Source organism: Pempheris klunzingeri, chromosome 14, assembly GCF_042242105.1.
Source record: "Pempheris klunzingeri isolate RE-2024b chromosome 14, fPemKlu1.hap1, whole genome shotgun sequence".
Taxonomy (NCBI): domain Eukaryota; kingdom Metazoa; phylum Chordata; class Actinopteri; order Acropomatiformes; family Pempheridae; genus Pempheris; species Pempheris klunzingeri.
Window position 1 is genome coordinate 21745588 of NC_092025.1, and position 12253 is coordinate 21757840.

The 12253-nt window shown below is 42.9% G+C and overlaps 1 protein-coding gene across 1 annotated transcript; it reads left to right on the forward strand.

Moving 5' to 3' along the window:
* The first annotated feature begins 1058 nt into the window (after window positions 1–1058).
* lrwd1 (leucine-rich repeats and WD repeat domain containing 1) lies at window positions 1059–10758 on the forward strand. Its single transcript, XM_070843770.1, has 16 exons — window positions 1059–1103; window positions 2236–2322; window positions 2694–2928; window positions 3619–3738; window positions 3942–4088; window positions 4182–4274; window positions 4822–5181; window positions 5849–5963; window positions 6096–6202; window positions 6611–6821; window positions 6974–7046; window positions 7282–7425; window positions 7674–7777; window positions 8264–8425; window positions 8815–8924; window positions 9446–10758. The coding sequence occupies exons 2-16, from the start codon at window positions 2243–2245 to the stop codon at window positions 9596–9598; spliced, it is 2214 nt and encodes a 737-aa protein (XP_070699871.1). The 5' UTR covers window positions 1059–1103; window positions 2236–2242; the 3' UTR covers window positions 9599–10758.
* The last annotated feature ends 1495 nt before the right edge of the window (window positions 10759–12253 follow it).

The window sequence follows — 12253 nt, forward strand, 5'->3', positions numbered from 1 at the left end:
GGAAGTTAAGGGCTTCTGCACTTACTGTATAATGTTTGTGCAGGTTTTAGAAGTTAGTATTGTCGTGTTCGTTTTTTCCGAAAGAAAACAGGCAACTTCTCTCATTTAAGGTGTTTTAATATTTGTAAGAATAAAACATAAGCATGGCCATGGACTCTGTCTGTTCTTGGAAAACCACAGTCAGCAAGCTGTTAGTCTGTCACCAACAGATAGCAGAGTGAGCCCCGGGCTCTGTGTGAGGCATCAATTTGTACATTCAGATATTGTGGATAGAATTGTGATTTGTTTTGACTAGGTGGGGGAGACCATGGTTTAGACTCAGCCCTCCCTTGTTGGTGCACAGGCTGGTCCCAGCCTCTTGGCATCACGACCTCCAACCCAGTTAAGCCGAACCTGGAAAAAATACCCTCCCTACTCTAGTCTCATGCATGATCATCTTTCAGTGCAGCCTGTCCCTATTGTGTCTGTCTTGTCTAACTTCTACGATAGTGGCATTCAGAGAGAGCATCTCTTGTCCTTGGAGCTCCCTTACATGGAGTTGTTAGTGTGGTGCATGGAAGCTGTGTGCCCTCTTGCCAGACTTCTCTCATGCTCTCATGTGTCTAACCCTTCAGAACCTGGGGTCAGTGCTTGTGTCCTGTCTTTAACATTATGAAGCTGGCCAACTCTATCGCAATACATTTAAGCAATATGTGTCTGTCCCTGTAAATAAAAAGCAGTGAATAAAGTACAAAATAGGGCACTATGAATAATAACAATATGATCTCCACACATCATAAGGCACTTGGAAATAGTAACTCTATATTATACTATTCTACTATATTCTTCACTGTTGGAATAGTAACATTATATTTTCACAAATATATTCCCCACAGTATACTTCTATATTTTATATTTTTCTGTACATGTGTCCTACTATTGAGCTGCTGTGGCATTAATAAAGTTTATCTTTCACACTCTGCCTGGCGGACTCAGCTCAGGGCAGAAAGGAAACCGCTTCCGGTTTAAAGCCTATAAGCCACGCCCACCGGAAGTACGCAGAGTTTCCCCGCGAAAGCTCGGGTTGTGCAGGTGGTGAGTTCACTGCAGCTGTTCAGGTGTCGGTAAGTAGTTTTATCCACGAATATCAACACATTCACCGTCCCGATGTTCATGTATAGAAGCTAAACGATTGGAAATAGCACTAAAACTGAATAATGCGTGGTTTTATTATCTGTAATGTTAACTTATTAGCTTAAAAACAGTTGGAAGTGGCAGTCGGTGCCTCCAGCCTGGTTAGTTCACCTCTGCTGTAGCTGAGTAAAAACATTGTCGAGCTAATATCGTTTCCCCCAGCAAATGGATCACGGTGTGACTTAAAAACAGATGGTTTAAAGTAGAAGTCAGAGGCACAGATGTGGGGTAAAACCTGTTGTTTTGTTGTCTTCTCTGTGGTAACTTTCTGATATGAACTCAACCTGAACGTGTGTTTCTGTTGCAGGAAACTTAAAAGTCTGAACATGTGAACAAAGAAGTGGGAGAAACACATTTGTACAAATAAAAACAGTCACACTGCAACTGTATAGTCTCGTGTTGTAACCATTGTTTGTGTTTTGGAGACTTTAAAGGAAAGTTTTGAGGCATTTTGAGCTACTGATTAACAATGGCTGCATTTTACAGGGTTGATTAGTTAAACCTCATAGTCTAGTGACTCCTAGCTGGGGATGTGAATCATAAAGCGACAGATAGGTTTACAAACTGTTATTATTTAATTACTATTGTCACAATAACCCACATACTCAGCAGGCTGATTTCAGCAGGGTGGGGGTGGGGGCCCTGAGTGGAGCACTTTAACACCACATGGTGCGACTGAGTGTCTGAAAACAAAAATGCAAAAGTCAAGGCCTCTCTCCATGTGGTGGTGGTGGTGGTGTGAATTCAAACATCGAACACACCGAAACAAAGAGATCGACTGTTGTAGGATCCCCTGCAGTAACATCCAGAGTGAAATTAAAACAAAATAAAGCTTGTTGTAGAGACAGACGAGTACTCAGGGTGTGGTCGCTCCATCCTGGGGTTACAGAAACATCAGAGCACCCATCAGTGATTCTGGGTGTGAGTAGAATAACAGCAGACTTAAATGTTTCTTCAGGAGGAGGGGGGCACTGAGACTGTTAACTCTTTAATACTCCACCATCTCTGCTCTGCAGCTGTTTTCCTGGTATCCTAATTTCTGAATCGTGGTTCTTTCTACAGATAATCAATGGAGAAAATAACTGAGAAGATGTTATTGGAGAGAGGCTCTCCAAAAACCAACAAACTGGAGCAACTCAAGACCCTGAAGTAAGTATGGTTTTACTCTCCTTACGTTGTCTGTGTTTTGTTGGCGACAGCTCACGACATGTTTTAGTTAAAGTTGCACTCTACAGAGTTTGATGACCCTCATGTGCAGCAAGAAGCGCCTGATTACATTTTCAGGACTTAACTACCTAGAAATCCTTATTCATCCACTAATCAGATATACTGATTACTATATACTGAAACACTAATGCACGGACATATTCGTACATTTTTGTGTGCGTGATTAAGGAACCTCAGCATTATCTCCAGTCTTAAAGTTAATAATGCGTTGTTGCATGTGTCATTAAATATCTACACACTTAGTTTTATTTCCTGCCTTGTGGAAACACTGACTGAAGCTATCTGCTGTTCAGTCTACCTAAGCTGGGACTGATGGTCCAGGACCTGCCAGTCCGGCTGCTGTCCCGCCTCCAGTCCCTGGAGCGGTGGGATCTGTCTGGAAACAGACTGCAGGAGTTGCCCAAGAACCTGGAGCTGCCTGCGCTTCAGTACCTGGACCTCAGCGACAACCAGATGGAGGATGTTACCACCCTGGAGTCCCTGAGCAGCCTGGAAGAGCTCAAGATGGAGGACAATCTTTACATCACAGTGAGAACATCCCTAATGGCTTTATTGTCTTTCAGTTTGAGGGGGGTTCTTTTAGATAATTGTGTCGTTCTGGAGCAGAAATGTAAAGGACACGTTCGCACTGGTCTTGTCATCTTTGTTCTATCTTAAAGGATCATACCATTGTGCAAGCTCATTCACTACAAATCAGTTCTGAGACGCAGTCGGTCTCAGTGCCGCCTCACAGTAAGACGTTCCTGTGTGATTCCTCCTGCTGGCTTGGCCTTCAGAGTGTGTGTGGAGTTTGCATATTCTGCCCATGTCTGTGTGGGTTTCTTCCTCCCACCGTCCAAACACATGCAGATTATGTGAGTGGGACACTCTGATTTGCCTGGAGGTGTGAGTGTGAAGGGTCTATTGTGTCGGCTCTGTGTTAGACAGTACAGATGTTTGCTCCGCCTTTCGCCAACTTTGAGCTCCAGCCCCTGATGTTCTGCACAGGATGAGTAGGTTCAGATAAACAATAGACATTTGTAACAAATGGACAAAGCCAAGCGAGGTTTCTTGGTTCTTATTTTCTTGAACAGAGTAACACATAGAACATTCCTGCATTCACAACGATTTCATATTTAAAAAGCACTCGGTCAATGGTCGAAATCTCTGACCCAATCCTGAGTCCTTTCAAAATAGGAGGACTTAGACATGATTGTTAACAGTTGTTTTCTTCTTCAGGTGAGTGATAATTATAAGCTGATGGTGCTGTTGCCCAAACTGAGGATTTATAATGGCAAAGACATCAGTACTACTGCCAACCACCTGCGCTACGTGTACAGTGATTGCCTCAGGACCAGGGTATGGAACTGATTTTATTTTGCATTATTTTAAGCTATTAAGACTGTCCTTCCTGCCGGTTATCCAGTGTTATTTCTTTAGTTAGGCTCAGGTTTGGCTACAGTGTCTCCAGTGTTATTCCTGTAAACGTGGCAGGAAAGCACCATTTTATTGCATAAGCTGTTGTTACTGTCAGTGTACAAACTGTCTTTGGTTATTTTTAGATAATTGCAGTTTGGGAGAAGAGCTTCAGTCTCCCTGATCCCATCACAGCGGAGAAAATGTCCACTTTGGAGACAAAGTTTGTCAACACTGCCCGCCAGCGGGTTAAATTTGGACCCAGTTCAGTGAGTGACTTCACCAAATGGAGGGTAAGTTCAGGCCGTTCGAGACGGCGTCGACCCTATTTTGTGTTGCCTTTTGTCATTTTAGGTAACTGCCTCTTGTCTCCTTTTGGTTCCCAGGTGGCGATTTTGGCTAAGGAGTATCTGTGCTCTCTGACAGACCCAAAGGAAGAAGTGGAGAGTAAGGAGTCGACCGACACTAAAGAGGACTGTGTAAGATCTGAATGGATGACCTGCTTTAATCCTTTGGGGCAACCGTGCCAGTCTAAGTACTAAAAGTGCTTGTTGTTGTCACTGACAGGCTCAGATTGTTATTTTAAGTGTCTGACAACTTAATGGAAAGGATCCCTACAGAGAGAGAGCTGGAAGACCCTTGTTTAGCCAGAAACAGCCACAATAATGCTTTAAAGCCACCAGACTCCATTGATAAAAACATCACTACATGGATCTGAACTATGATGTTAAAACACCAAAGTCAGAGCAACTACACTTCTGTTTTCTGTGAGGTAAAATTACTGCTTTTGCCAATGGAGTTTGGTGTCTTTTGAAGAGAGCAACACAACAGCTGTCTGTGCTTGACAAAAAGGCTCTTCCAGGTCTGTGATCACCACTGTAATAATACAATGATTTTAGGTCTGTCCATGTTTGATTCATTTGAAGTATTAATGGATAATCTGGTCTAGAGATAGTAAAGGATGCTGTGTAAATAATTAGTCCTGGAGTTGGTTTAGCGCTCACACAGATCATTGGCTTATTTCAGGATGTCTCAACACCCACCAAGAGGAAAACTGCATCAGTGACGGACACCAGCATGCGCCTGACGCCTCGCAAAAAGCTGCGAGTAGATCCCCCAGCCTCCTCAGTTGAAGACAGTCCCCGCAAAACCAGCCTTCGCCTCAAACCTCAGACACCAACCCAGACCAACGGCAACAGGATGAGCCCCCGCAAAACAAGTCAGCCGCCTTCCACCCCCACCGGGGCACAGGTGACGCCCAGGAGATGCTCTAAAGTGCGACAAGCCAAAGAAAATGGAGCTCAGATTAAACAGATGGACGATTCTAAAGCCACCGAGCTGCAGAGACATGCTCACATGCTGCCCACACTGAAGAGCAAGACAGAGGTAACGGACATTCAGCTGTTACTGTGTATAGTCAACCCTGTGTTATAGCTGATACCAGTAAAGCTTGTAGCACCACAAAAGCAAGTGTTCTGACTTCCAAGAACTCCAAAATCCAATCCAAAAATTCTCATGATACTTGCTTTGAATGTCCACGGTCCCCTGAGGATAAACCCTCATCTGTTTTTAATGAAAGATCCAAAATTCAAAACATATTTTTAGTGAAATGTCTCCACGGCCATTGGATGGATCGCCATAAGATTTGGTGCACACATTCGTGGCCCCCACATGATGAATTGTGATACATTTTTCGATCCCCCTGATGTTGCATCTAGCACCATCATCAAAACTCAATTCAAAACTAATGAATCCCATCAGCTTTACTAAATTTCCCAAAAAAAAAGGAAACCTGTATACCTGGTAATGTTCAGCATGTTAGCATCGTCATAGGAGGCTGCATGTAGCTGCATTTAGCTTAAAGCATCGCTGTGTTAAAGTGCAGCCTCACTGAGCCGCTGGTGTAGCTGTGAACTAAATTTATCAGAGTAATGACATTGGCTCTAACTGGTGTTCTTTTTTTCTTTATATCCACAGCAATATTGACAGCTCAGCTGATGTTACTGTCATTTAAGTCTCTAATCTCTTTGTCCGTGTTTCCTTCCTCCTGCAGCCGGTGCGTCTGAAGCCTCTCCACGTCCTGCAGTGCCACAGTAAACAGGACAGCTCGGAGGACTTCTCCACCCAGCTGTGGGCCTGTGCTTTCCAGCCGCTGCCAGACTCCACTGGTACTGTTCACCAGATTCAGAAAAGCACGTCCCTCAGACATGCAAGAGACGTTTTTAAACAAAACTTAATTGATCAAAATGGCTGTAAATAGTTTAAATGCCTTTATATAATATATTTCCCTCCATTAACAGGCACTGGAGGAGGAAGCCGTCTGGTTGCTACCTGTGGTGGAGACTCTCTGTGTGTGATTGACTGTGAAACTGGGCTGGTGATGAAGAAGTACAAAGTCCCTGGCGAGGTTTGCTCCATTTATTCTCTTAAACCCACAATAACGGTGTTAAAGGCCGGACTTCTGTATTTGCAGGGACAGAAAAACTCATTTTTGAAGTGAATTGCATTGTGAACGCTGTGACTTCAGGGTCATTCTTTCTTCCCCAGAGAGGAAGGACAAGAAAATCTTTACAGAATTCATGCTTACAAGGAAATGTCTCCTAGACGTTTGTCCGTGTGTTTGTGTTTTTGTGCTGACCGCTAACATGAGTTAAAGATTTCTTGTTTAGATGTAAGATCATCTTGTGGTTTTTCATTATTGATTTTGTGTCACTGTGATAAAACTGACTAATGTTGGTGAAACACTGTGTATGTGTGGATAAAATGGAGTATTTGTACCATTATATGAGCTTGAGGTGTTTGTTTCTCACGACAGGAGTTCTTCACGCTGGCCTGGTCCACAGTGTTGATGTCCAGGGGCGGCGGCGCCTCGGCTCAACACTGCAGCATCCTGGCAGCCGGTGGGAAGAGAGGACTGGTCAAACTGATCCACCCCAGGAACAACGTGGCCTACGGGGAGTTCAGAGCCAGCCGCAAGTCGATGTCCATCCTCCGCTTCAACCACCAGCAGGGAAACTTCCTCTTCAGTGAGTTCTTAAACAACCAATACCTGGACAGACATGAATGTAAACTACAACTTCACTGGTTGGCAGAGACGCACAGCCGTGAGGCGTTCATCCTAGTTTTTATCAGATTCAGATTAGTGTGTGGTTTCACCGGTTGAACTTTTCTCTTGCAGCGGGATCATACGATAACAAGATAGTGATGTGGGACATCGGTGGAGTGGACAGTCAGTACAACTACAAAGTTGTGTGAGTGTTTCTGCTGGTGCAAGTCAACTTTTATAACTTGCAACAAACAAGATTTTGAACAGAAAAACGCAAGATCAACGTTTAAGATAAATTTCTTGTGCATCATTTTATAGACAGTTATTGATAACAGACATTCACTGTATCAGCAGACTTTGAGTCCTCTACTAGAAGCCGAGCTGTTTGGAGTCTGATGATGATGTGCTGTTGATCATTTCGGCACTATTTGTCCCTCCAGTCAACTGCTGGTGTTGGAGATCGGCGCTACCCCTCTGCACATCTGCCTCCCCCCCACCTCCCCCAGCTCACACCTCCTGACTGCGTGCGAAGACGGCCTGCACTGCTACAACACACAACTCGGCGCCAACAGCACCACGAAGAGGTAAAGTGTTTGCTATAGTGCAGGCATTTTTACCAGAGGAAAACGTTTTCTAGAGTTAAAAGTGTCAGAATATGAGTTTAGATCACCACAACTACATTCTGACATTTCAATAAAGGTTTGTCTGTTTTCAGAAAATAGACATACTTTGTTTTATAAAATATCTTTATATGTTGTTTGTCCACAGAAATCAGTAGAAAATCAGACGTGTGGACCTGCTAGTAATATATCGTGTTCTTTTTTCTCAGTAGGTGTAAGGAGATGGAGATAACGTTCCCCATATATCAGAAGGAAGACAAAGACCATGACTACCACACCGTCGATGGCCTGAGCTTCCTTACGGATGACATAGTGGGTAAGTGAGGCTGTAGGCTCATTTACAATGCCTAGAACGGTGAGACCCCTCGGTCTGGATCAGTAGTCGTCCACCACTTCGGTCCAGAGAGAAATATCTCAGAAATCATTGATCATGTATTGCAATAACATGTTGGAAATTAGTCAATAATGCAAATTGCCTCAGTAAACAAATGTGCTCACTAATTCTGACTTTAGCAGGCCACTTGATGGTGCTGTAATTACATTTCATGTTATTCCCTGTGTAGTTAAGTCTATGACTCCTAAGGAACCACAGGTCTGTCTGTATATTAGTGTATCTAACCACATACACTGTAACTGCAGACCAGCTGTAAAGCAACTTCACATTCAGCCAAATGCCTTAATGTCCTAAAATTGAAATTCTAAACTCTGCAAAAGCCCAGACCCCCAGCAGCTCTGCTGTCTTCCCATACATGCCTCACGTTTTTCTCGTCTTTCACACTTCTGCATCATTGTGGTCCTCTAGCATCAAAGAACTACTTGCATGGGTCCATTTACTTGTGGAGCTGGAGCCGGACCAAGGCCCAGCGGCCCGACAAGAAGAGCAGGGCGGTGTGTGCTGTGGTTCTGGCTGAGCTGCAGTGGGCCAACACTGAGATCCCCTACCTGGCTCTCAACACGTGTCCTGGTGAGTCCAAGGAGAGCAGTAATCTGTACAGCTACTCTTTCAGTAGCTGAGTGCAGCACATTGCCTCTAGTTTAAGTTTTTAAATCTACATTTATGAACTTTTACATTTCGGTTAATCAATTTTAAAATTTGAGAGATATCTGTGGTAGAACATAAAAACCAGGCATTTAAGATCTATCGAGTGCTTAAATGCTCTGAAAAAGTATGGATGAATAGCTGCATATGTGTAGTTGAATTTTAAATCCCCTCTTTACGTACCAGATGAAGAGGTGTGTTAGCATTAGCTTTAAAATGTCAGCAGAGGGACAGAGGTGCTCTTCAAGCTGTATTTCTGTCTGTACTCAGGCTGATGCTGTGTTGTGTTTGTGTGTTCTTTCCCTGCTCTGTAGGTCAGGCCTACATAGTGTGCGGAGATGACAAAGGCAGACTGTGGACATACCACGTCACTAACCTGCAGAAAAACAGTCTCCAGACTGGGAAACCCATTCTGCCCACCGAGGTACCCACCTCTTCTAAATGTCCTGTTACTTCATAACTCTGCTTTATCTCTAAAGAAAGTGATTTGGGGACACCTTATGACACCAGTACCCTTAAAGTGATACCAACAGAGTTCTTCATTCGGTACCTTCTCTCCGTTCATGATGACGTGCTCCATCCTGTTACTCGTATTCCACTGCTGTGTAGTGTAGTCATACAAATGTTTTGGTGGCATCTCGGCATACTAAGACTGTCACATTCGCCGCGCTTGTCTTCACCGCCACAGACTGTACGGGCGGGCCGATCCCACGCTGCAGTATATCGAAGAAGGCTTGTGGGGATTAGCTGCAAGCAAAACCATAGAAATAGTCATTTTTGTCTAGATTTGTGTACAAAAAGGACTAAACACGTGTATCGTGAGTGAGAAGTTGCTACTTGGTACTGGGTTATTTCTGATGATACTTTTAAAAAAATATCAAGTACCAATACCCATCTGCTGCTTTGCGCACCACTCAGCCGCTAACACGTTCTCTGCTTTGGCAGGTATTGGAGTGGCCGACCCCGGTGACGAAGGGCCTCGGCCGGGTGGAGGGCCCCTCCATCAACAGCGTGGCAATGGACCCCGAGCTCCACTTCCTGGTGGCCCTCAGTGACAAGAACATGGTGATAGTGTGGAAGAGAGAGGAGTCGTCCTGAGCGACACGGGCTGTGTGACAGTAGCTCATGAGTGGAGGACGGACGGATCCCAATACAAATCCTTTTTGTACTTGGGTGAAAATGTGATGGACGATCCATACGGGCTGTTTCTCATGACCCCGACGTCCCACTCTGTCTCAGCCAGTAGAGACGGAGTGCAGGGATCCTGCTTGGGATATGTTTCCTAATTTTCTTAAGTAATTTAATTAAGGAAAGTGACATTTTTGTTGATGCTGCAGTGAGAACAGCCAGACAGAATGATCGAATACAGCAACAGTATTCTTCGTTTTCTTTTCATGTGAAAATCTATCTGAGTTTTACACTGAGATACTTAAAGTTGCTCCTGCTGGGAATACTAGTGCAGCCAGGGGAAGAGACTTGTTGATTGTCGCTATGTGACATAAAACTTCTTGTTTTTCTTAGTAGCTATGTATCTAAAAGATACAGCATATAGAAATATCCAGGCCAACCATAAAAGTTTTGCAAGTAGTAAAAATAAATGTGCAAACATTTCTTAGTAGTTGTAGTTTTTACTACCAACTACAACAAGAGACGATAACAATTATGTTTAAGTCTACATAGTTTCAGTGATGCAACAATGGCAGCTGGAATTGGCCTCAGGCATTTCTCTTTGGATCTTGTTTTATAATCTGTGGTTTTATGTGAGTCATAGTTTAGTTGTCTGCTCCCGTATTAAATTAACTTCAGCTCAGCTGTAGTAAATAACAGCTGATGAATATCTGCCATGTGCAGACACACAAATCCAATCACATGCTAATTTTTCCAGTTTGCCTTTAAAAACTAATGAAGGAATGAATAATATGTCAGGATTGTGTTTATACCTTTGTGTTGCAAACAAGGAGTGAATGCAGGTTTAATTTTTTTGTTTTTTCTACATGAATTTCATGTGATCAGTTGTATAAAAGTAACCTTGTCTGTTGTTTTAAAGCCATCTGTGGTTACCTTGCTGTTCAATGTACCTTTGTTATGCTAACAGTGAGGAATGAAAACATGCTTCTCTAAAAAGTCCACACTGCTGTGACGAGTGAAGACTGACTGACTGACTGACTGACTGCTGTGTTCCCTCCTCCTGTCTAATCCTACAGTAGTTCTACTGTATTTATCTCTGTAATGTTAATAAAATGCTTTTTTTTTTATTACTCATTTCATTCCTGTGTTTATGTAGTTGTGGGATGGATTGTGGGAATCAATCACTTGTTAATAAACCTGACTTTATTTTTCAATGTTACTTCTTTAATAGGTGTCTGACTTAATCAGATTAAAGAATTAAATAATGTTTCATTCACATTTTGTGATTAATCCCTCTGAAAGCTGCTCACAACTCAGTTTCTTCTCCTGAAATGATCTTAAATGTAATGGAGTGTCCAAGAAAAAGGTTATGTGCTATATTTAAGATATGTAATATATTCTAGTGTAGGATAAATACCATTTGTAGGACAGTGAACATGTTTGAAGGAGGCTTCATATTCTGATTGCTTTCTAATTGATTGTTAAAAATATATTTCATGTCATGAGTTGTTAATTTGTCTTGTGAGTGTTGGAACAGACTCCATATTGTTTTATTAACCGTGTGTAAGACAATCATCTGCTGCTGCCTTCTCAGTAAGGATACCTCTGGAGCTCTTTTCAATTATTTAAAAAGCTTGGACCAATTAGCATGACATTTATTTTTAATTACAAGAATAACAGCAAATGTTTAAGAAGACGACTGAGCAGCAGGTAAAGAAGGAAAGACCATTATTAATAATTCTATGTGTGGATTTTTTTTTGTCAAACAAAATTATAGAGTGATGTGGACACACGATTGAGAGACTTTAACCAAGTCACCAGGTCAAAATCTAGTTTTGGACTAGATATTCCACAATCCATCCATACATGATGAATAATGAATGGACAGTAGGCCCACAGATCAACTCCTGAAATCAGGAGCAGGTCACTTTACCTGCTTTTATGACTGAATTTCTTTCCTGCTGATTATGCATCTTTTACAATCATCTTTGCACACACACGTTACGAAATAATGGCCAGTTTTATATATTGGGTGGCACACTGTGGTTTGTTCACACGACAGTCAAAGTTGGCCCCAAAGACACCAGCGGTGGACACCACCTGATCACGGTTAGAGTTATGGTGCCAACCCTCTCATTGCTAGTTCGCCTCGCTGTATTTGCATCGCTATACATTTTCATAGCTTCCTTTGGGGAGGTGTGCTTACGATCTGGCACCTGGTTGCTATATTGGGAGCTACACACCCACCTCCCAAAGCTTTGAGACATCCTGAACACAATGGAATAAGAAGATGAAGGCAGAGGGCAGCAGGGTGTCCGACACATGCCCCACACTCTTTTAGTGTCTCAGTAATGGTTGATTCCTTCTGAGTTGTTGAATCCTACTCATTCTACAGGTAAATATTTTTTCTCTTTAGGATGAGGGATACACAGAAATGTACAAATCTAAGAGGCATTTTTGGGTGTAGTAACTATTTAATTGGAGCTTGAAGGCAACATTACATGCACAATGGATAGAGGGCTGGAGGGGGTGGGGGGTCCACTAGGTGCCCAGCAGCATATTTCTGCCCTCTGGACTCATTAACAGATTCATCCGGCCATGTCAGAAATGCTGCAGCCTGAATAT

Excerpts from the sequence above, each read along its gene's own strand:
- lrwd1 (XM_070843770.1), top strand. The coding sequence starts at position 2,243 with ATGGAGAAAATAACTGAGAAGATGTTATTGGAGAGAGGCTCTCCAAAA. Across the intron at positions 5,182-5,848 it reads CACTGAAGAGCAAGACAGAG|CCGGTGCGTCTGAAGCCTCT; the intron begins GTAACGGACATT and ends TTCCTCCTGCAG. Across the intron at positions 8,925-9,445 it reads AACCCATTCTGCCCACCGAG|GTATTGGAGTGGCCGACCCC; the intron begins GTACCCACCTCT and ends CTGCTTTGGCAG.